Source organism: Heloderma suspectum, chromosome 1 (genome assembly GCF_057233095.1).
Source record: "Heloderma suspectum isolate Gila_16-S chromosome 1, 16-S_ref, whole genome shotgun sequence".
Classification (NCBI taxonomy): domain Eukaryota; kingdom Metazoa; phylum Chordata; class Lepidosauria; order Squamata; family Helodermatidae; genus Heloderma; species Heloderma suspectum.
The window spans coordinates 288,058,865-288,084,897 of NC_139458.1; the positions used below are offsets into that span (position 1 = coordinate 288,058,865).

The 26,033-nt window shown below is 42.8% G+C and overlaps 1 protein-coding gene across 1 annotated transcript; it reads left to right on the top strand.

Annotated features, from left to right (window-relative positions):
• Nucleotides 1–4,407: 4,407 nt before the first annotated feature.
• On the top strand, nucleotides 4,408–24,475 carry GFRAL (GDNF family receptor alpha like). Its single transcript, XM_084812215.1, is given in 10 exon segments — nucleotides 4,408–4,582; nucleotides 9,297–9,446; nucleotides 12,435–12,848; nucleotides 13,823–13,873; nucleotides 15,907–16,237; nucleotides 17,843–18,093; nucleotides 20,853–20,945; nucleotides 23,344–23,425; nucleotides 24,035–24,105; nucleotides 24,108–24,475. Coding segments are annotated over 10 exon segments (1,986 nt in total).
• Nucleotides 24,476–26,033: the final 1,558 nt, after the last annotated feature.

Here is a 26,033-nt window from a genome sequence, read left to right on the forward strand (position 1 = left end):
ACTGTTGCACTCGTGTCCTGCTTTTGGGTTTCCCATCGACAGCTGGTTGGCCACTGTGTGAACAGAATGCTGGACTAGATGGAACCTTGGTCTGATCCAGCACAGCTCTTCTTAGGTTCCAATCTTTCATAAAAGAATTCCTCCTTAAATATCCCTAATCCAGGCCTGACCCCTGAGTCCCGCTGCCCCCGCCAAAGCATACCTACATGATGCTTCTACAGGTCATCCAATTTTATGGCTGGGCCATGTTAAGCTCCTGTAGGTCAGCTGACTATCTCATTGAGTCACATGATGCCCCTAGAGATCAGCTGCCCACATGGCTGCATCCAGCTTCCCCCACTTTCTTTGCTTCCAGCTTCCTCTCATTCCATGTCTTTGAGAAGAACTAACACAGGTTCTCCATATTTCTCAAGCCACATCTTGTTTCCATTTATGCTTTCTCCCTCATCATCTTCTCCCTCCCTTTTCCCCACTGGTTGGCTCAGGAATGTTCATACCTTTCCTATCACACCTACACTATCACAATCACTGCAAGCCAGGGTTGGGGAACCTGTGCTCTTCCTGGAGTATAACTCATGTACTATCCCTGATCATTGGCCATGTTGGCCTGTTGGGAGTTGGAGTCCAACAACGACTGTCAGGCTGCAGTTTCCCCAACCCTGGTGTAAGCCCAATTTTCTGGTGTAGTGCTTAGAAGTGAGTATTCTGTGCTCCAGGTTTAGTTCTCCCCACACAACTACAGACTGTGCACTCTTCTCAAATCACCAGGATTTTCTAAGTGTACCAGCACAGCTGGTTCTAGAAGGTGTCCTTTTTGACGTAACAACCAAGTGATTGCCTGTTTTCACCCTAAAGAACGTTAGATTCTCCTGGTTCACACAACACACTGGGTTTATTGGGGGTGGGGGTAATTAACCCTTGATGAGCTGAGGCACGTGCTGGGTGACGTTTTCCATATGCAACCTCCCGTCCAGGGGTAGCCGAGTCATGTGAACCCAGCCACCAAGGATTATTTGAGGGTTAAACAACCCTTGCTTAACCCTCGGTTTTGTTCTAGGCGAACCAGCCCATTGAAAAAGTAGGAACACAGACCCCCTATTGTCTTCTGCAATTATTTCTTCAGGAGGATGAAAAATGGGCTTATCATCATGAAACTTGCATATCAGGGCTGAACGTTTCCTTATCAGCCTTTTACTAAGTGGGCTATACAAAAACAAGAGAGTCTTGGGGCACCTTAAAGAGTAACACGTTTATTCTAGGCTAAGCTTCCGTGGACATGGTCCACTTTATCAGATGCATTAGAATCGGACAGTCAGTGTCCACGAAAGCTTATGCCAGAATAAATGTGTTAGTCTTCAAGGTGCCACTAGACTCTTTGTTGTGTTTGCTGCGGCAGGCTCACGTGGCTCCCCCTCTGGGAATAAACAGACTGTATGATTCATCTGGACTGACCGGCAGCAGCACGTGTGATCAGCAGCAACTTCCAGAGCTGCTCTTACTATACTCCGGAAAGGCGCAACAGGTGTGAAACGGAGGGTTGGCGTTACTGTCTCTGGGATGCCGAGGGAGAGGGGGAGTCCCACCCGAGCCGGCTCGCTCTTTCCACGCCAAGCTGGACCAATCGCAGGGATCTCCGGCAAGCAGAGCGCTGTCCGGCGCGGCTGGGTGCTGAAAGTACTCACAGAGAGCGCTTGAAGAGAGATTTCACTTCAGAGCGCATCAGTGTCCACCTGCAGCTTCCTGTGTCCCGCGTCACCGGCCTCTCACGATGACCTCCATTCTGTTCATCATAGGTAAGCGCTCAATAGCTTTGCCTTGTGAAGCCAGATCCTATCCACTAAGTCCTACTGTGACTACTGGGGCTGATTACCAATTACATGTGCATAGGATTGCAGCCTTAGTTGCCTGTGGGTCAATATGGTATTTGGCAGCATCAGAATGTTTTGGATACGTAGCTCTACCATTCCATTTGTATTCACTCTAAAGGATAGACTTTGTATTCATTTGCTAAGCTTTCTCAGTTAAGCTTTCTCCTTCTCCGTCTCCTTCTTCTTCTTCTCCTCCCCCTCCTTCTCCTCCTGCTCCTGTCCTACCCCATTCAAGCATTATACAGTTGATGAACCGGCAGCTGTCTTGTTTGTTTTTTCAAACTACTCTCTCTCTCTCTTTTTAGCTTTTGTGACTCTCAGAGAAAAAATAATTTACAGTGCAGTTTACATGCCTACTCAGAAGTAATCCTCATTGAGTTCAATGCAACTGCAGCCTTAAAATATAAGCGTTCTGCTAATTTTGAGGCCAGAGCAGTTAGAACTGTACTTCTAGGTCTAAGATGTTCATAGGTGGCCACATCTCTGTGCACTTTAGAATATAGCCCATATTCTATGTCCCAGTTTCCCAACCTGAAATAGGTGACAACAATATTGCTGACATCTGTAGGTGTGCATCTCTTAAAAGCTAGTCTCATGGGCCTTCTACACTGATGCACTGATTTTATTTGTAACCACAGATTTTCCTGCACTGAACACAGGGATAAATAACAAACATTGTTCTTAGCATTCTTGCTTGTATACATAACAGGAACACATAGTACTTCTATGGTACCTTTCCTAAGGACCCAGAGTGTGTCACATACATTATCTTAGCAATCCCTGCAACAAACCTCTAAAGCAGGGATGGAGAACCTGTGGCCCTGTGGACTCCAATTCCCATCTGCCCCAGCCAGCATGGCCAATAGTCAGGGATGATGGGAGTTATAATTCAACAACATCTGGAGGGCCCAAGTTCCCTGCCCCTGCTGTAAAGCAAGCCAGTGTTTAATATCTTCATATTATACATTGGATCCAGACATAGTCATACTAAGTAGACCCAATGAAATCAATGGGACTTAAGTTAGTCATGACTAAGTTCTCCCATTGATTTCAATGGATCCACTCTGAGCATGACTAAGTCTGGATCCAACCCAAAACATGCAGGAGGACAACACTTAATTCATAGCTGAATTAAGATTTGAACCAGGGACTCTCCGCTGATGCATGCAATCACTACATCACAGCAACTATTATATGCATGCTGTCAGTATGTTTGAATCTCACCTGTGAACTTACCCATGTCCCCTGGCTGTCTTCTCAAAGCATCACGTGTGGAATGCACAAAACGTGCTCCAGCCATAGATAAGCACTTCTAAATCCCATTGATTTTAAAGAGGGAGATTTAAGCAGGTGCTTAACTCCTGCCGAAAACAACTGAAGTTAAAAGTGCCTGACTTTGGCTGGATCATGTTCAGACTTAATAAGAAACACTGCTTGAGGGCAGAACAAGGAGGAGTAACAATTGATTCTATATGTACATAAAAAAACAACAACCCTGATCTGATGCAATCACTAGGAAAGAAAGTTCGTGAGGGAAGCTGTTCTTTCTTTCTGTTCTGTTTATGAACAATTTGGCTGGGTAGATTCAGATAGCTAGACTTTGCCCCCAGTTAAAATGACATTTGCACAGTTACTCAAAGGTGAAAAAGTAGTGGTAGAGGTGGGCTGTCTGAAGGGAATCCAGTGACTCCATAACCACCACGTGACTGCCACGCTTCCATGCCCGATTGGAGGTTGGATCTCCATCCAGGCAACTACTTCCATTTCAACTGCAAACGTAAACTAGTGTTGGGAAACAAAACTGGCTTTCTGACTCAATCTGTTCTGCTCTGTTTCTTTAGCAGTCTCTCTCTCTCTCTCTCTCTCTTTTCTTCTTTCTTCTTTTTTTTTTGTGCCCAAGGTTACTGGTGCTCTGTAGAGCATGGCTAATCGTTTAAATGCTTGTGACTGTTGTTGCTTCATGAGTCATGTGGCTTTCTTGTTCCTAAGGGCAATGTGTGATTGGAACATTGTTCATGTATTCCTGGTATGGTTGAAAACAACAAGGTGTTGAAGAGCAGGTGCTGGCTTCACACTCAAATGCTATCTCTAGGACAGTGTTTTTGTTTCCTTGGGGTTTTTGCCGGAGATGACATTCACATCTCGACCCACTCCAATCTGTAAATAAAAACCTCCCTGCCAAATCAGCCTTACACCAATATTGATATGAGAAGTAACTATCAGGTAGACATGAAAATGGGAAGCCTTATTTAAACAAATGGCTCCTTGTTTGCTGAGTAAAAAGCCTAAGTGCATGTAAGGCCACAAGAAGAGTTATTGTTACTATTATTGACATGTTACTATTATTGGCATTGCCTGGAATGGAAAAAAAAGGAGAACAGTTAAACAGGTATACAAGAAGCTGTGGGGCAAGAATAAGATGCGGTTCTATTCCTGTACAATCCACAATTTTTCTTTATTTTGCTTTTCATTCCTTATTTCTTCTGCTATATAGAATAAAGTATTTGTTAGCTTGCTGCAGAAATGCAAATGAGCCAATATGTGTCATAAAGAATACATTGTCTGTTTTGCAGTGCTGGTGCTACACTCCATGAATGCATCTACTTTCCATTCCCAGATCTCAAAGTGTCGACAGTTGAGAGAGAGATGTGTGATTGAAAAAAATGGATGTGAAAGTGTCTGGAATTTACTTGAAGATGTTTGTTACATTTCAGGTACCAATGAGAAAGCCATATATTGCTCTATGTAAGCAGAAACATGGTCTTCAATGCCCAATTGGCTTCAGTAAAAATTTACATTGAAATGAATTTCACCTGGAAATGTTTCATTCACTGACTTCCTACGCAAGTGGTCTTCCCCATTCATTTCAATGGAGGGGGACACTCCATGTGCTCCCATTTGTGTTATCCAGCAACTGGTATAAAAGGCATACTGCCTCTGATACTGGAGGTAGCAAATAGTCACCATGACTAGTAGGCATGGATAGCCTTCTCCTCCATGAATTTGTCTAGTCTGCTTTTAAAGCCATCCAAATTGTTGGCCATCATTACATCTTGTGGTAGCTAATTCCACAGTTGTAACTATGTGCTGTGTGAAGAAGCACTTCCTCTTATCTGTCCTGAATCTCATACTAATCAACTTTGTGGGATGATCCTGGGTTCTAGTATTATGGGAGAAGGAGAAATATGTCTCCCTATCCACTTTCAACACACCATGCATAATTTTGTGCACCTCTTTTACATTTCCTGTACTGGGCTCATAATTCTGATAATTGAACACCTGCAGTAACCCATGGACACTTAAGACGCAATGGCTCTGGTAAGTGGAGTAGACAGGGTAGAGAGAAAGGAAGGGGTAAGACAGAAATTCACTCAAGGATTGGCAAAGGAACTTGCCTTGTACTAGTCCAGAGTATTTCTCCATCTAACCCAGGACTCATGCAGAGGCCTTTCCCATTAACTAGAACCTGATCCTTCCTTCCTTCCTTCCTTCCTTCCTTCCTTCCTTCCTTCCTTCGTTCCTTCCCTTTTTGCCATGGGTTGAGCCTAGAACCTTCTGCATACAAAAAGCATGTGCTCTTCTGTTGACCTACAGTCCCTCCTCATGCTGGATATACTGGGCTTGGTGTGCTGACCATAGCCTGTAAGCGTTCAGGGGCAGAACAGTATTTTGGACTTAATGTTCAAAATGAAAATGTGCACTACTGGCTTCTAAATATACTTACTTCTCAGTCCCCATGAAATCTAAAGTGCTGTTCGTGTTGTCATCCACTCTAAAGGAAAGTATTTTTAAAATCTGCTGTCAATCACATCTGGTGGTAGGGATGTACAGATTGTGTAAAATCCGCTCTGTCTGTGTTCTGAAGATTGTCAGGAGCCTTTTGCTCTGAAGCATTTTTTGTCATGCAGAAAAATATGCAAATAATTCTGTAAGACAGTTTGCAACAATTGACATAATTTACCTTGGTACATAACATTTAGCATATTATCCTCCATTTCATTCAACTTTTCCTCAGCAGAAATGTACGTCTTTTCCTACAAATAGATATGAGTAATTTCAGGAAATTAGAAAAAAAAGAACTGGAAGTCCATCGATTCCATGGGGCCTGAGGGGGTCGCTCCACTGCAGATTCCGCAGGTCAGATCCTTAGAAATACAGGCTCATTTTAGTCCATCTTGAATTTCTCCAGCATCCCTATCTGGTGACTCTGCATGTATAATTAAAATTCTGATCATTGTCAGAGATGTGGTAGCCCTAAAACAAATTTTCTACATACTTTGATGGGAGCCAAGTCAAGATCAAATCAGTTTAGGCACTAGTTTCTGAGAAATACTGAAGAAATGACCAGTAAAAAACATTCAATACATTATATCTTCTGCTCAGATATTTGGAGGCTATTGTGGAATCAATTGATTTGGAAATAGTTATGAATTTGTTGATAGAGCAAAAATTAATATATCTTTCTATGGAGGGGTACATATATACACAAACACACCCACCTTCAAGAATTGTTTTACTGAGCATTACAGAGAATTATGATTAATGGATGAAGATGGCTGCTCAACCTAAGATTGTTTTGTAGAGCCTTGGTCTTTGTTTGCAATGTTCTGGAATGAAAAGCAGCATGGTAACATGCGACTATACATATTAATTTTAGGCAGTATCCCATTCTGCCTATCCACTAGTGGAACTGATCCACTAGGCGCTTATGGAACTACCTATCCACTAGTACAACAAATTTTAGGCAGTATACCTATCTACTAGTGCAACAGAAGGCACTATGTTGTTGTTGTTCAGTCGTTAAGTCGTGTCCAACTCTTCATGACCCCATGGACCATAGTACGCCAGGCCTTCCTGTCCTGCGCTCTCTCCCGGAGTGTGCTCAAGTCCATATTCATTGCATCGGTGATGCTATCTAGCCATCTCATCCTCTGCCGTCCCCTTCTCCTTTTGCCTTCAAGCTTTCCCAGCATCAGGGTCTTTTCCAGGGAGTTTTCTCTTTGCGTTAGATGGCCAAAATATTTGAGCTTCAGCTTCAGTATCTGTCCTTCCAATGAGCACTCAGGGTTGATTTCCTTTAGGATGGACTGATTTGACCTCCTTGCAGTCCAGGGGACTCGTAAGAGTCTTCTGCAGCACCACAGTTCAAAAGCATCAATTCTTTGGCGCTCAGCCTTCCTTATAGTCCAGCTCTCACAGCCATACGTTGCTACTGGGAAAACCATAGCTTTGATTATACGAACCTTTGTCAGCAAGGTGGTGTCTCTGCTTCTTACTATGCTGTCTAGGTTTGCCATAGCTTTCCTCCCAAGGAGCAAGCGTCTTTTAATTTCACTGCTACAGTCACTGTCTGCGGTGATCTTGGAGCCCAAGAAAGTAAAATCTGTCACTGCTTCCATTTCTTCCCCTTCTGTATGCCAGGAAGTGATGGGGCCAGATGCCATGATCTTTGTTTTTTTAATGCTGAGTTTCAAACCAGCTTTTGCACTCTCCACTTTCACCCTCAACACCCTCAAGAAGGTGGTATACCTATATAGTAGTGCAACAGAACTAGTGGAGATGCAGCAGCAGTAAAGGATACTACTGCCTTATGTTATAAGGGGGTGGGGAGAGAAAGAAAAATATTTGATTGCTCTAAGTATTAGGGCCTGTGGCTCTGATTCAATGGGTTGTTTCTTATCACAGCAGGGCTTCTCAGACCCCACCTTTTTAAAACCCAGAAAGAGAGCTTTATGTCCTTCATGATGCATTACCAACGTTTGCCTTTCCCCGTTGAATGAAGGGGTATTTCATTCTATATGAAAACTATATGTTTGAATGATACTGCTGTTGTAACAATTACAAAAAACTCTCTTGGGTCAGATTATATAACCCATGGTATGTCAGACATTTGCTCTTAATCAAAGGTACATAGTCAGTTTAAAGTTGATACAAGTCAATACTAGGTCCCTAAGCATTTAATATATACTGATCTTAAATCAGAGGGAAAGTCTGAGTGAGTCTATTTGCCAACAGTTCCTCTACTCAACGATCAAGGGAACAATGATAAAAAGTCTGACTTTGGCATAAATGAATTTCTAGCATTTTAACTGAGCAGCTGAATCAACATGATGAATAAACCTCCTGATACTCATAAAAGAAATGTACACCATGTAGCGCTTGTCCTAACCATGCACAGAGCGTATTATAGTCTTTTTACTCTGTTAATTGAATTCTGAGTACCTTCAGTTCTTTCTCCTAGCTGCCACCTCCCCACCTCAGAGTAACCTGCAAATGTTACACAATACTCAAACTGCGAAGGCTTTTGCCACTCTTGTTTTCAACAAGTGCCTCAGCCTTTCAAAAATAAAGGTCGGTTTATTGTCACAAGCAAGTACATTTTGTATCCTTCCCAGCTGCAGCCAATATCCCACTAGTTTTCAGGTGACGCAATGAGATACATTGTGGCATCTGTCACAGTGGTGGAAACACCATTCTGTGCATTCCCCGTCAACATTCACAAATGTTGGAACTGTCCTATACTGTGGACAGTTCCAACGTCAGAACCTCCAGTGAATGCAAAGCCCTACCAGCCTGAGCTCAGCAGGACAAAAGAGGATGGGGCAGCATTTGTCACTTCCCTGGGCCATTTTTATATGTTATCTATTCTCTCCCATTGAAATCAATGGGAGGAAATTGATCTCTGCCAGCTGATGTAGATGAGCAGCTGGTTTGGGGGCATGCCTATGGCCAGAAGAGTGGTAGATCTGCTCACAGCTTGCCCCCTGGCCCACCCCGATGTACCTCCTTTTCCCCCTTTCCAGCATCAAAGTTCCAACACTGGAACAGAACTACTGCAGTAGCTACGAGGGGGCATCTGAAGTGAGGGCTGCCCTTCTGAAGGAAGACCTAAAAGAGTCTTGAGGAACATAGGAATAACACTGTACTTTACATGGCAGCAACTTTGTAAAAATGTCTAATTCCTCTTGAGAACAAATCAGTAGGGATCATAGTCACATTCGTTCGTGATGGGAACTGATGAGCAAGCATGCTTGATTGAACAACTAGAAAAAAGTGCAGTGTATATGGCTCACCTCTCAACCAGCACGTGGGAAGCCCTTTCTAAAAAGCTAAATCCAAGGAATGGAGTACGTGATCGGATCAGTGGGATTTAGGCTTTGTAAAAAGGGCTCTGTATATAGTCCCATGCACATTCTATTAGACTGGTGTGTAACTATTTTGTGGTGGTATAAGCTGTCATGCACTAGAGCTTGCTAATCAGGTGCCTCTGATGACATGGCCTGCAATCCCTGAAAGCCTATGCCCCAATAAAACGGCATATTTTTGAGGTGTCACAGGATTCTTTTTATAAAAATGTGGCGGTTGCATTGTTTCTTTTTTCTGGTTATGGAAGTCTTAACAACATCCATTGTGTTTTTGAAACTCCAGGTGACAGCTGCACAGTGAAAGAGTCAACTAACTGTAATAAAATCATCCAATTCTTAGTAGACCAATTCCCAGAATTTAAAAACTGCATCTGTACGAAAGATAACTGCAGCATCAAAATGTTGTTTGGCAGGCAATGTTTCAGCAATAAAGGTAATGGATGGCTTTCATCTATGGTACAAAATAATGGAATTGTGGCTATATAAAGTCTAGCTTTCAGAAGCTCATGAATTCAAATGTTCACAAAATTATATTGATTAAAAACTAATTTGAGATTCCATGGCATTTCTTAGCAATTACGGTAGATCTAAAACACCCAAAGCAATTTAAAAGAAATTATTAAAAGATAAAAAATATAAAAGAGCTAAAAACAATGTCCATTAAAATACAAAAACATAATAAAATAATTAAAATATCAGTACAGGCCATAACCAAAACCACTGGTGCATTAAAAAAAACCCCACCATCATATGTCTTCAAATGCCTGGGAGTAGAGGAAGGTCTTAACCTGGCATCAAAAAGATGACAATGTTGATGCCAGGCAGACCTCACCGGGGACAGCTTTCCGCAGTCAAGAAGTCACCACTAAAAAGTCACCCTTCATTGCCATCCTCCAAACCTTCCTAAAAGGAAGCACTCTCAGGAGGCCTTCAGATATTGATCATAGTGTAGGTTCATACCAGAAAAGGCAGTCCATCAGGTATTGTGGTCCCGAACTATGTAAAGTTTTATAAGTCAAAACCATAAATTCAGATAATGAGCTTTGTAAGATCATCATCATCTCTAAATCAGTATCCATAATTTTAGCCAAATTGAAGTCTGCTGGATGCAGTAAAACCAGAGGTTAGAGCATCCTTCCCCAACCTGGTGCCCCCCAGCTGTTTTGGACTACAAATCCCAGCATTCCTGATCATTGGTCATTCTGCCTGGGTCTGATTGGAATTTAAGTACAAAACAACTGGAGGGCACCAGGCTGGGGAAGGCTGAGTTAGAAACATCAAATAAGTACACCAATCCAGGATCAGGCTCTACTATTAGTAGAGTTCTACTAATGGAAAGTAGATACTACTAATAGACAGAATTAGTAGATACTACTAATAGACAGAAGTCTTTGCATGCCATTTTAAAGGAAACAGTCATCTCTGTTTCAGGCTCTGTAGCCCATAGTTAGAAACTTTTCTGTTGTTCTTTAATGAGTAGTTTTGATTATTCTTTTGAACATTTATTCCACTAGAGCAGAGGGGAGTGACTTCACCTTTATTCTCATATAGCATTAGCTTCAGTAGTTTGACACCTTTGCTAACACAATGAAGGGAGTGGAGATGGCAGGGGGCTTTATGCCCCATTTTCTCATTGTGACAGATCTTGCATTGCCACACAATTCAAAGGACTGGTGATTGACAAGCCTAGACCTGGAAACAGCTTCTATCAGTCATTTTCAGAAAGTGTGTGTGTATGTGGGGGGGGAGAAACATAGATAATATATTCTCAGATTGCTAAGCACTGCTGAGACAGAGTGGAAGGGGAGGCGGAAAAGTACAAGACCAATCAAGTACAATAAAAAAATATGAAAGAAGAGTGGCTTGAATAGATAAGTGAATGGAAGGAAATTTACAGAAGGAAAGTTTTGTGTGTGTCCCCGACCCCCATTCCCTTCCCTGCAACTACCTATGTCCCCTCTGAATGGAAGGAAACGTTAATGGAAGGGAAGTTTCCCCTCCCCCTCCTCCTTCTGCAGGTGACTATGCTTCCCCAGCTTCTCTCAATGGTCCAGAGCCCTCCTGAATCCTATGAGATGGGGCATGGAGAGCTGCTGGAGAATTGCCCAAGATCAGACTTGAACCCTAAGATAAATTAATGTACAGTCAGTGCAATCCTAAATATGCCTGTTCAGAAGTAAGCCTCATGGAAGTCAATATGACCTAGCCCCAGGATGTGTGCTTAGGGTTGCAATGTTAAATAAGTTCACAGAAAATGGGCTGGCCCTACCATTAGGGAGAGTGAAGCAGTCACCTCAGGCAGCAGAGTTTGGGTGGTGGCAGTAAGATGTTGGAGGAGAGACCTCTCTGCCATTCAGCCTCCGCAAGTTACCTGCTGCCTTCAGATGCAGTGGAGGATGCTGTCCCATCATTAATGTTGAAGACAGATTCATCTGCCAGTCCAGTTGGCTTTTGTACATGGAATGGGAGGGGCGCCATCTTGACCTTTGCAGCAGGCAGCAAAATTCCTTGGGCTGGCTCTTCCCAGGAGCAAGGCCTTCCATCTCCTCTGCCCCCACAGCAGACCTCCACACACCAACCCACGTGGTTCAGGGGACCTCCGACCCTTTGGAGAGGCTTTTGGAGACACACAGCGAGATGCAGCAGGGAGGACAAGGGGAAGGGAAATTGCCCTTCCATTAACTTCCTTCCATGCACTTTTCTTAGGATCAGTGGTATACGGGTAAATTTTGAAGCACGTCATGTCAGTCCCCATAGCCACGCCCCACCAAGGAGAGCCCAAAAATTGCAGACAGCTCTATTGATCTCTCTTTCTGTGTATTATATGTGTGTTTTGCAAAGCTAATGGGTCTTAATTATCCATTCAAGATCAAGCCACCCCCAAATACTTTGCCATGCAACAGGGATAGCTGTTGCTGGGAAATACATTGTTGCTGGGAAAATCCATCTCATTCCATTTATTAGATGCCTCATAAAATATGTTTCTCTAGGCATTTTATAATACAGATAATGCAGTTGATATAATACAAAGGAGTACAATAGCAATATAATACAAATACTGCTCTTTGCCCCTGATAATTAGAAAGTCCCAGCACACTGTCCCGGTGAACCCTGCCTCTGCTATACCACTGCTTAGGATCCAAACCACTGAATCCAGTTGTCAATCAATTAAGATCAACAATAAAAACAGCAAAAACACACCATGAAGGCATCCAGTCTCAAACATGAGAAAAAGCAAAGCAGAAATGAATAGCATTTGAATGGCAGAAAGAAGAGAGGGAGGAAACCAAGCCCACCCACCCCATAAATATTTTTATTATTATTTCAGGTCAAACTGCTCATTTCAAGGAGGGAAATTGAATGCATATAAATTGCACGTGATCTATCCATCTTATTTTGTGATCAAAATCTCTTTTCATAGGGAAACCAGCACCTTCTTCCAGCAAGGATATTCAGTTAAAATTCTCACAGCAGACAAAACTTCAAGAGATGGTGCGGACAGGTATACCGGGAAACGACTGCTCGCTTGCAAAGGAAGCCTGTCGAGGAGATGACACCTGTTTCATGCGGTATAAGAAATTCCAGAGAGTATGCCAAGCCGAGGTAGCCAAATGTAGCCTCCAAATGGCAGTTCAACAATGCTTCACCGCATGGAAAGAGCTCACGGAAACCAGTCTGGGGAATTGCACCTGCCCAGACCCAGTGCAGAAAAGATGTACAAAAATATGGAAAAATATCTTTAACAACACATGCTTACAGTACATGCGGGAATATCATACTTCTGCCATTAGTAAGGAAACCTATGCAGGGGAGGGAACTCAAGGCCACAATGCAGGTACATCCATGCGATGCAACCCTCCCCGCCAGCCACTCCTTTCCCAAGCAACCTGGGGGGCGGGGAGTGCTGGGGAGTAGCTACAATAATGTGTGTGTGGTGGTGGTGGGGAGTTGTGGGCTTTGTCCCTAAGGCCTGGATGCTCCTGCCCAACTCAATGGATCAGGAGTTATTGTAAAGTGGAGGCTGGTGGCTCTGATTTTGGTGGGGCTGTGCATCCATTCTGGGTTTCAGTCAGAACCAGCCAGAACTCAGAAGGAGTTATCTGAGGTGCTGAACCCTACCCCTAAAATAGGTTCAGCACCTCGGATAGCTCCTTTAGAGTTCTGGGTGGTTCTGACTGAAACCCAGAATGGAATTGCAGCCCCACCGAAATCGGAGCCACTCACCTCCACTGGTTCCCATCTATCCCAGTGGCAATGGACCAGACTTTAAAGATAAAGCATACAAGGTCTTGCTCCTTTAGCCTTGTATGCATGTCTGAACTGAGATGGTGGCAGGTACTTGTGTTCAGCAGCCTGTTGTCTGCAATCCATGGTTGGCCCCGGTCCATCCACGGGTTCTGTCAGCTGCTTGACTCTGCTGACACCAGGATTTGTCACCAGGCACGGTTTCTCCTACTCTGTGGGTCTCAGGCTCTCAACTAAGAATGTCTAATCCAGAAATTCAAACAGCGTGTTTGCTTCCAAATATGAAACGTTCCTCAATATCGTTAGAATACTTCAGATATGCAATCCCACCAGCATTGGGGATGTACGGAATCTGTTAAATCTGTTCTTTCTGTGTTTCAAGGTTTGTCAGCTTTCTTTCGTTCTAGCATCCGCTGATTAAGGGAATTGGAATTTTTGTTGCGGATGTACAACAATTTCGTTCCACTTGCGCAAATGCGCACTGGCAACTACGCCATTTCACTTCCAAACCGACAATAAACTTGCAGTATGTAACCCATTAATTCTGTATATATTTTGTTGCAGATCCTTTGAAAACAAAATCACAGTGGAAGTTATCAGCTCTTTCAAACTACGGTAAATATCAGTCCTGCATGGATTTTTTTAGTTTGGGACCCACATAGGCTGTGAATATTTCAGCCTGACCCTATCTAGGGTTAAGCACAACAAGCCAACTTAAATAGTGGACAAGTATTTTGTTAGTATTTAAAGAGCACGATCCCAGACTTGTGGTCCATTTCCAAGCAAAATTCAAACTGCTGGAACACATGGTGCTTTAGAATCCTACATGGCTTGATCTTCTCCTACATCAATCTTCTAGGGCACCAGATTAAATAAATTGATGGGCTCAAGCATGGTTCACTCTGCACAGGAACATCGGAACATAGGAAGCTGCCTTATACCGAGTCAGATCAGGGGTCAATCTAGACCAGCATTGTCGACACTGACTGGCAATGGCTCTCTAGGGTTTCAGGAAGAAGCCCTGCCTGGAGATGCCAGGAATCGAAACTAGGACCTTCTGCATGCAAAGCATGTGCTCTACCACTGACTACAGCCCCTCCCACAGGACTCCAGCTACAATACTATATACAATAGTATGCTACAATACTTTACATTTGCATAGATGGACATCCATGCAATGACATACTGAGTGGTTTTCATCAATCCCATTGCTAGTACCTGCACTCAGGAAGTGGGCCATGTTGGAGCTATGTTGTAAGCAATTGCAATATATTAAGCAAACCAGGATGCACAGATCATGTAGGCTTTGTATGGTGATCACAGCATCTATAGGCTGCATCAGTCAATCTAAGCAGTCCATGCCTCTTTCATACCCTCTTTCCACCATTCACTGGTCAGTCTGACACCAGTCTATAAAGGCAGACCACAAGATCAGTGTATCACGGCAGATTACTGGTGCAGGCACAACATTTTTTATAGTTCTATTAGTTTGAATTTCTATTCACAGAACAATTCTGAATAATAACAAATGCAAAGAATAGAACAAAATTAAAATAACACATTTGTATTTTAAATTACTTTGAAATATGCTCCATCTTCTTTGCACAATCTCTTTATTTTAGATTTTAAAATGAGGGTTCAAAAAATGAGAGTTCTTAATAAATAAAAGCAGAGGAAGAAAACATTTCATACAACATTGCGTGAGACTGCCTCTTGGGCAATGGGACTTCCCCTTCCTCTCCTCCCCCCTGAACTCCCCTGTGTTCCCCAGATCTTCTGCAAAGGGTCCCCCAACCCTCTGGAGCAGATTTGGGGGCACGCAGGAGGCTACAGCAGAGAGGGGAAATCCATTCTGTCGAATGGTGTCCATTTGTTTGTTGGAAGGACACCGCTGGATTTAATCCAATTTTGGGTCCTGTTAATGCATATTGACATGAAATATTAATACTGAAGATAATGCAGTTTAGGTCTACTTAGGTGGATACCAAATTTTGAGAATGGGTCCCAGATGTTATGGGCTGAAGGGACATGATGCAGCAACATTGCTGAAGCTAAGTAGTTCTGGATCTAGTCAATGCCTGGATGGGAAACCAGATGGGAACACTATGTACAATGCCTTCACAATGAAAGAAAGGTGGGATATACAGTGAAATGTCATAATTCAAATTTGGACATTTATATTGGGAGACAAAGCAGAGTGGCAGATCCCTAGAGTCCTTATCTACTCCCCAGACAGTTAATCAACACTGCCCAGCTGCCTTTGCCCCACTGGACTTGGAAGACTGAAAGTATACTTTTATGAATGCCATGTAAGCAGAATGAACAGAGGAGAATTCACAAGATACATCTCTCCTCCCTGCCACTAGCAGCCATCCGTTCAGCTCAGCCCAAATTCCACCCACATCCTGTCCTCAATAAATTATATTTTCATCCCAATAACCAAATACTGAGAACTGCATTCCTCTGCTTATCGTCTATGCATAGACCTATGACAGAACAGATGTTGTTATATTGGGGTAAATGTAAATAGCATTTGGAGAGCAGACATGTCATAATTTCCCATGGGAGTTCATGAATCTTGCTGCTCCCAAGATCATTCTTCATATTCATATTCCGGTCATCTCCTAACCAATTTGCTGTTTCCCCAGAATACAAGCATCAGCAATCCTGCTTCCAAGTAAATGTGGAATGCATTGATGACCAAGTCTGCAACAGACAATTGTCTTTGTATCTTCAAGTTTGCCGAGGGAATGGAACACAGTGCAATGTGGACCGCTGCCAAGCAGCACTACGGTTCTTCTATGAAAACATGCCTTTTAATGTTGCCCAGATGTTGACATTTTGTGACTGCATGGAGTCAGATGAAAGTTGCCACAAAGCCAAAAGAGTCCTTAATGGCAAGCCATGTGCAGTCAACATGATTCCTCCACCTTCATGTCTCAGTGTAATCCACGCATGCCAAGCAAGTGATCTCTGCTGGTAAGTGACAGCGCACAGTTTTGCTTGATTGCTCATGTGTGTTTAATCTGAAAAGGCTCTGGGAGCCCAGGATGATGCCTTAGCTACATGCTACTTCATAACGTTTCTCCCGTTTGCCAAAACAATAGCTTTCCATGCTACCACATAAACAAAAGCTATAGATGTGTTCCCCACCCCAGCGCCTGTGGCTTAGGCCTTCATCCTAACCATCTCTGGCCATTCAGGAAATGTATGGTGATTTTTTGCAGGGCATGTCAGATGTGTAACTCTTAATTGTACTTGAATGTGCATCATATAAATCAGAGGCCTAAATGCTAAGCGAATGGGCTTACTATTTAAGAATGAACAACAGAAAGGAGAGCTATGTTATCCATAAAGCTGAGCATGGGACTGGGTGTTCGCTATTAGTATTTTGATTCCAGGCATGGGGCTTGGAGGAATCAGGGATTTAGAGTCCTAGTGGAGGCTTTCTCCTGCTGCTGCCACCAACGTTGCCTCTTCTGCCTCCCTGATGCCATGTTTCTAATGCTAATGTGCATGAGTGTATGTGCACAGATTTCAAAATAATTACTATGTATAGCTTAACATGGAGGCACATGCACGTTAACACTGAAAATATGGCAGGGAACAAGGCCATAGGTGAGGATGGTTCTGGGCAGCCAGCAGCAGAGAGGCCTCTTAGAGGGCTGAAAGTTCTAAGATCATTCTCCTTTTCCGATGACAAGACAACCCAGGGTGACTGAATGTATGGAGTCAAGGTTAGTGGGTATGCATGTATATGTGTTGGGATCATGATTTTTCGAGATATCAGATCATGCGGTTTGAGCCTATCCCACTTTGTAAGGTTTTTTTAAAAAACACACACACACACAACAACAACAACATGGATACCACTTTGCCAAAACTAGTCAACAGGCCATCTTTGCAGAGACTATCCAACAGGTACACTCATCTATTGCATTTCAGAAATGTTTGTACAGCATAGTTGAAATGGGAAAAGGGTTATAAAGTGGCATCTCTCTGAAGACTGAAACAACTTCATTTTGCTAACGCTTGACAAAAGTGGCGGGATAATCATGCAATGCTCAGCTCTTTCCACCCCCACCCCCCACGTCACCAATGTAGCCCTGAGCGGTAGATGAGTCTGCTCTTTACTCGTGTCATTGATCCTTTAAATAAGAGGTGTTGCTTTCTCTTGATTATTCACTTGATGCAGATTATTCACTTGATCATTCACTCAAACAGCTATTAGCTGTTTGTTGTAATACTTAATGCAGAGGCTGACACATCTGCTTAAAAATTAGGGGCACAATCCAGCCCAAATGAAGCACATTTAAGTCTCATTGCTTTGAAAGGGGAAGTTGAGTGCATCAATGCTCCCATTCAGTCCATTGAACTACACATAAAATACTGAATGTTGGCTGAATCATGCCCCACCTATGTATTCCTTGTTTTCTCATGAGGTATTCCTGTTTTTCTTTTCTTTCATTGGTTACTCATCTACCCTTCAGCTTTTCCTACATTTCACAATTCCTTTTCGCAATGAAAAGGAATAGCAGGTGGGGTAAAAAAAACACACACACATATCCTCTTCTGTTTCTACAGGGGCAAATATGAGGCGTTTACATCAAAGTGTTTAATCGGAGCCAGCCAACTGTGCCTTGGAGATAACGGCTGTCTAGCATCTTTGGATACAAATGATCTTATTTGCTCTGACAGTGCTGAATGCAGAGCTGCTTATATAGGTCTGTGGGGATCCCTCCTTCAGGTCGAGTGTACCTGTGACACCACATCACTGGCTCAACAGTCTGTGTGCAGGCGGATCCACCACATACTCCACAGCAATTCCTGCTTCAGTAAGTTGAGCAGATCGGGACTTACCTGTTCATTTATTGATATACTGCCCAACTTGCAGATGCCCTCAAGGTGGTTTATAATCATAAAAAAACTAGAAACAAAACAACAATACAATAACAAAACAACAAATACAATAATAAACATATTAAAAATATTAAAGAGACACTAGTAAAGTTAATAATCACAGTAGCAGGCTTATTTATTTATTTCAGAAGATTTCTATACCACTTTCCATTTAAAAAAAACCAAAGTGGTTTGCAAGATTCAAGATTAAATGCCTGCTGTAAGAGGAAGGTCTTGGCCTGTCATCTAAATGTATACAGTGAAGACACTGGGTGGATCTCCCTTGGGAAAGCATTCCACAGAGAATGCTTTACAGAGAAGGCTTTTTCCCTGGTAGTCAACTCTTGTACCATTGCGGTATCTAGAGTGGAGCCTGTGAAGTTGGTCTTACCAATTGGGCAAGAACGTATCAGGTGGGACTTGACATGTCTTCATCATCTTCATCATTCTATCATAAGTTGTTCCAGCCAGCTGAAATTTTATGCTCCAGTTTTTAGGAATAGGGGTGGAGGGGAGGTGGCTTGAGCAGAACGGTGCGCAAAGGGCGTCTTGAAATTTTCAAGCCTATTTGTGGGCAAAGAAATTGGGAGAAATTCTTCAACAATTTCTCACAGGCAGGGCTCACCATTGGCAAGGGCTGTAGAACAGCTGCTTTCCTGTTTTTCCCATCAACTGTGTTGGCAGCCCCGCCCCATTTTGCATCCTTTACAATATCCCATATATAGGATCAATCCAGGGGATTATGTGCGGGGGGGGGGGGGTGTGATGCAGCCACCACAAAAAGTAATGGTGAAGGAGATTAGGGGGTAAGAAAAGAAAAATATCAGGGCCTTTCTGAGAAAAAATGTCTTCTGAGAAATTTTGGCTCAGCTCTAATTTGTCATTTTTCAGGGTTCAGCACTTTCCCCAGGATCTGTTAAATTTCTGAACAATGACTGTGGATACATCTTGTCTCTAATGCAGGTGCTGATAATACTGATCCTTCCCTGCAAGCCCTGTAGTGGGTGTGAGGGGGAGGGCAGTGTTGCATCCAGCTCGAGGGAAGAGGTGGAGCTAGTGCTGTGCCAAAACCTGACCTCCAATTTCCTGAAAGTTTTCTTCCCCCATGAAAGAGGCTTCCATTTTTCTGCCTCATTCTACCAAACTGAATGAGAATGGTTAAAAAAAATGTGGGAGAAATTTTCAGCACAGCACTAGGCTGGAGGTGGGTGACATGGAGGGGAAACTTGGCCTTCCACCAAAATAAAGTCCATTTGTAAATTTCGTTTGTAATTCCTCCCATTCATCTTAATGCATAAGACATACAAGGATTCTCACTGCCTGCCTGCCTGCTTGATCAATGCATTACAAAGATGACACTTCAACCATTAGGGTGAAGAGGATTTATTTTTCTACTGAGGTTAACTCCATGTAGGAAGAGTGTACTGTGTGAAGAGCCAGTCTCATCACAGATAGGGGCACTGAGGCCCAGAGGAGTGTATTTGAGGTAGGATCCTCACTAACCTTTTGCTGGAAGTCAGAACTGTATTATGAAAAGATGGCTTAGACAGGTGGGCAAGATTCCAGGAGGAAGTGACCAAAATCTCTAAGAAGGAAGTACTTAAGAATGGTAATATTGACAAATATAAAAGTATAGCCTTGATTATGAGGGCCACAATAATAATAATCAAATAATGTCTCATTAGCATTTGTTGCTTCCTTCATCCGTGCATAAACCTGCATAAACAATTTCCTGCTTGGAAATTTAGTTAACTCAATTGATATAGGCCAAGAATTAGCGCTGCTCCTTTTTGACCTTGTTGTTGTTACTTATTAATAAGATTCTTCTCCAATAAAATCAAATGACTGGTATCTTATCATGGATTTTACATAATATTGATATAATTTTGTGATGAGTTTTATTGATTTCTGTTATATTTTAATTGTAAGCCACTTTTAGGACCTTCAGTTGAGAGAGGTATTAATAAATCGAAAAATAAATTATTCGTAGCCTAAGTGATGAATTTAGGGATCCAACTTTATCAATCATGTAACGAATATAAAAGAAGAGGCTCATTTCATAATCTTATGATAAAGATGGGCATTCCAAACACTGAGTTTTGTGTACACTATAGCTAGAATTCTCAGTTCACTTGACCTAACATCCATCTTATATACTATTAAGAAATCCATTCTCAAAGTTCCTATCCTTATGTAGCCAAAACAGCACAATCCACACACAAGGAGGAGGTATTAAGAGGCTTGGTGGAGAACACTAAGGTTTGCAGAAGTACAAAGAATAAAAATAAAAACTTTAGAAAAAAATACCCTAAAGGGGAGAGCAGAAACCTAAGGGGAAGGGGACAGGAAATGATGGGGGGGGGAATGGAATGGAGTGTCCTGGAAAAGGCCATGGCTGCTGTTTCATTAGCATAAGTCACTGGCAGGATTTAGAAAGGCCTTTATTCAGTTATAAGCGAGCACAACCCATTCCTGTAGGCCCACTGCAGTGAGTGAGAGCTCCTCCCACCAACCTCCTGTCCCAGCACTTCCTGTTCCTTTACTAAATCCTGAGTCTCTCCACTTAGTTCCATTGCTCATGATACAGCTGCTGGCTGGAATCCTGAACAGGAGCCCTCCACGCTGCAACATTTTCTTGCAGGTTCCACTTGTTTTCATACGGTTGGTCTCTTTTTATATCCTCTCCTATTTAAAGGTCAGATAGCTGGAAAGGCTGATCCTTACTCATCACATATAGATCTACCTGGAAACAGACTTCCTGCAACTGGAGAACAGTCTTTGATTTATGGTAAGCTTGACTTTGAATATATATATATATATATACACACACACACACACGCACACATATACATACACACACACATGCATATGTATGTACCATCGAGGACATTTGACAATCACAATGATATGAGTGGCATGGGCCTAACAGGACAAAAAGCACAGAACAGCAAAAAGCAAAGGAGTAAGAAGTGAGCACTAGAACTAGTCCTGAAGAACTGTGTTATACAATCCCCCGAAAATTTAAAAAAACCCAAGAGGTGGTATCCAATGAAGGCCACTCACCAATGGTACAATTTCCATTAGCAGAATGGGGAGGGGTGATTCCTTTCAATGGGTCTACTAGATTTATTATTATTTATTATTTAATAGATTTCTCTACCCCTTATGATATTTAAAAAGATCTCTAAGCAGTTTAAAAGAAAATTAAGATACATTAAAATGCATCATGATTTACATTGGACTACAATTAAAATACATACTAATTGCTAAAACATTTATATAAAGCATTAATAAAAACATTAAAACCAATGCAACAGCATAATAACAAACAAACAAACAGGGCAGCGCACTCACTCAGGGAAGGCCTGGGTAAAGAGATGGGTCTTTAATTGGTGCCTAAAGCACCGCACTTGACACTTCCTGAATACCACGGGGGAGCAGGCCATTCCACAAGGTGGGTGCCACCATGGAGAAGGCCCACCTCCAGGTTGCTGCAAGATGGTAATCTGCAGGTCATGGTACAACTGGCAAAGCCTCCTCTGATGTTCTTAATGATTGCATAGGTTTGTATTGGGGAAGGCGATCCAGGTAACCTGGTCCTAAGCTGTTCAGCATTATATGCCAACAGCAAGATCTTGTATGTGGCTTGGTAGTTAATAGGTAGCTTCTGCAGGTGGGAAAGTAGGAAAGTCACATTGAACTCAATGGGAGTTCCTTCTGAGTAGACAGGCATAGGATTGTGCTGTTAGTGGGTTTTGGTTTTAAAATTTGGATTGTATGATTTATGACTTTTATATGCCAGAAGATGTTGTATGTCACCTCAAGTGCCATTGTGATTCCCATGTTTGTAAAACAAAAATACTAAACAACCCCCCACACACACACGTCCAGATTCCCTTGAATTCTTATGGAAACGATGGCTCCTAGGAGTGCGTGGAAGTCCTTCCCTGCCCATCCCCAATTCAGGAATGCGCAGCCTCGTGCTCATTCCTTTGCATTGTTCCCCTTGTCCTCTCTATTGGAATGACTGGGGAAGCCCAATGCACAGATGAGTTCCCTTTGCCCATCGGAAAGAATGCACACAGACCTCTGGAATAGGGTAAAAGATGATCCCCTCCACACGCCATCTACCCTGCACTGGATAGTTGGTCTCCTCCAAGTTTAGAGGCAGCCGACTATCCCCATAGGACTGCGGCTTTAATCATGAATTAAGTCCCAGTGGTTTCAGTAGGGGTACTCTAAGCATGACTATATCTGGATCTAACCCCTAGTCACTGAAATTTCAACATATATTTCTGAGATGTATGTAATAGCAAATAGGATGATAGAACCTATGAGCAGCTCCCTGCTTGAGTAATACATGAAGTACTGTGCCAGTGTCAAACGTTCTTATGCTTCTTTACTGGCAGATCCTAATGGAATATCTTCCATCTCCCTTCCTCCATCCCTGCCTCCTCCCAATTAAAGAACCGATTCTCTGGACCTACCCTTCAAAATTGTATGCTGATGCAAGAACTGGACCCCCCAACCTGCTCAGCACTAAGCAGCAGTGCTGGTTCCAGGTTTTTGCGAGCCCTTGGGCAAGACACCCACAATGCGTCCTGCTCCTTCAGTGAGTCTGCCTTCTCATCACCATTGTCACCAGCTGCTGTTGCTCCTCATCCTCTTTCTCATCATTGCTGCCACTTGCTTGCTTGGCAGGCAGAGAGCCAGTGAGCAGGTAGGCCGTGGCGTCTATTTCCCCTCCTTCTCACCACCACTGTTGTCTGGGCCAGAGCTAAAGATGGCCGAACAAGAAGGCTGCAGTGGTGAAGAGTAGCAGCAATGCCAGGGGGCTCTTGTCAATGGGCCCCTGCTTCATGCGGGCCCTTGGCAAGTGCCCAACCATGCCTACGCTTAACATGGGCCCTGCTAAGCACTACTTCTGGACTTTAAGGCATGTATTGATAGTGCCCCTTCCAATGCAACACAGAGCATGATCTACCCAAAATGAAGCAATATAAAGTCTCATTAACTTCAGAGGGAACAATTTAAGCACAGGCTTATCTCCCGTTGTGAAATCCACAGACAATAAAAGTGTGTCGTTTCAGCTGGTTTGTGCTGTTCAATTTTGTACTCTAAATATTGACACTGGATCAAATACTCTTTGAGTAAGGTTTTTAATGGTTTTCACAATTTAATTCTAGATGACATGATCACCATCGCTATATACATCACTTGCATAATCCTTATCCTGGGAATAATCCTGTTGGCTTTGTTAAAGACCAGGTAATTGCTACAGTATTCATTGCTTGTGTGTGGACTCCAGGACTGGTCAGAAAGTGTGCACATCCATTTCCAGGGTGTGTGGCTTACCTCTAGCCAACGTACTTGTGCTTTCCAGGAAAATGGAGAGTTCCATGATTTCCAGCAATGAAGTCCAGCTTCATATACATTCCATAAGAAATGTATGTGAAGCTGAATAAGAAACAAAATAAATAAATACGATGGTGTGAACTGGCCCAAAGAGATTGAATGTGCCGAGTCAACTTGTGCTGTTAAATTCAGGAAAAAGTGTATTATTGTTGTTATTGACCATAACAAAGAAGGCACATTTACAGCTTAACAGGAACACTTACAACACCAGCTTCCCAGAAACAGAAGGCATAATTTAGCTAGTGATAAGTACTTTCTAATTCCATTTCTTTCCATGAGTGAGTGTATGCTCCATTTTCTTCTAGGAATCAATGGGACCTGGAAGTACTTAATGGTGACTGGATTGTACCCAAAGTTTACACAGTAAATGATAATGGCTATTGATTTCAGCCAAGTAGATTAAGTAGCGTATGTTTCATGGATATTGAGAAGGATGTTAATGCAACACGTGTTTGCTTTCAGAGCTTGTACAAATGCTTATCAGGCCAAGACTGCTTCACCAGCCCATTTATCTGAGAAGCTCATGGTGCCTCAACAGCCATGGATCATCAACTTCGCCGATTGTGCTCTTTCAAGTTCTTCTCATTAGCCAGCCTGTCGCACATATGCCAGGAGAGATCTCTTGAGGAAAAAATGATCCATAACACCACTCTGCCACTTCAGCAAATACTGGGCACTTTACTATGCAAGAGGCCACCTTCTGTTTTTCATGTGTACTGTTTGCCTCAATATTGTGTTAGTGTGTTTATGATTGAGATATATAATATCATGGAGCTACCTAAGGGCAGAACTGCAAGTTATCTTGGAAAATACCTGTCCCCGACATGTGTTTGCCAAGATAACATGAATCTGAGGACAAGGGGTACTTTCAGGGGAGAAGCAGTAGGCATGAGGGGTGCTTAGCCTCCCCCATGCCATCAATTTTTCCTTACTAATACCCTCCTTGCCCCCCCCCCATCTCATTTCCCAGTCAGGTTTACTTTGGGCTTCAGAGACCAGCCATGGGTAATGGTGAAAAACAGCCTGGGAAGCATTTGCAGAGGAGTCAGTGCGTGGGAAGGGTTAAGCACCCTGTTTCACCTACCAAACCTCCTCTGAAAATCCCCCCCCCATTTTTCTTCGAAGGAAAAAGAATCAGGGTTTGGAAACCCATGACTGTGATGGGTAGTTCCATCCTCTTTCAATATCCAAGGTATATGACATTATTTTTCCAGTGAAAATGCAGCATTGCTCATTCCAGCACCACAAGGTAATTCAAGGAGCCCATGAACACACATGTGGGATGTGGCAGAAACCCTTGCTGCAACTTCCCTCTGCTAACCCAGTTTCCCAAGAGCTGATGCTGGCATGTAGAGGAGACTCAGCATGGGCTCCTTCCTTGTGGCCTGGGTCATCTTCTCACATGGACCCCAGTGGCATAGGAAAGATTGGTACTACAATGGTTTCCAGCCTGCCAGGGTAATTTGAATATTGATCTTTAGCAGTTCATTTGATGTGTAATTTAAAGGACTCATAAGAAGAGCCATGCTGGATCAGACCAAGGGTTCAGCATTCTCTTCACACAATGGCCAACCAGCTGCTCTTGGGAAACCCACAAGCAGGACATGCATGCAACAGCACCCCCCTGTTATAATGTTGTATGAATTAATTTGATAAAGGCCTCTTGTGGGAGTGCTGGATCCTATCGAGTTGATGAATGGTAGATTAAGACAAGGACTAGAAAAAACACACCCTCTGTTGCTCCATTAGCTCAACACAACAAGGGAAAGCAGCATAAGGAGAGAAAAGCAGGGCAGCACCATGAAGTGAAAAAAAGCAATCATCTTATGGCGAAGCAGCCTTATGATCTTCCACAGATCATAGGAGGGCATAAGAGACTTTATAGTCTCTATCCTGATAACAGCAACTCGAAAAGTTTATTTGAAGGATTTTATAACGAAATAAGATCACATCAGACATAGACTCTTTTGTTCCCTGAGGAAAATAATTATCAAATTCTGTTGGGCATATCACATGTTCCATTTATTATTATTATTATTATTATTATTATTCCTGAGTAAAACCAGTCTGAGGTTTTTCTTCTCCTTTTTTGGAAACACACATGGGCCTCTAATAATTCACATGCACATTTTCCACTGCTGGGTTGGGATTCAGCATCAATTTAATATCAATTTCTCCCTCCCATTTAAATCAGCAATCACACAAACACAAATCAATATTTATCTGTTTATAGGCTCTGGCCCTGGGCAGGAATGCTGCTGTTTCCAGTTGACCCTCTTTTTTCCCCCAAGTTTAATTTCATTGCTCTTTACTGACAACTGAAACAAAGTCAAGAAGCATTTAAAGTGGAAAATATGTTGTCAGTTGTTCAGAATGTTATTTCAGATTTCTATCTATTCTGCACAACACTGCTTCCCCCCTCAACACTGCTTCCCCCCATCACACAGACAGTAGCCCGGAT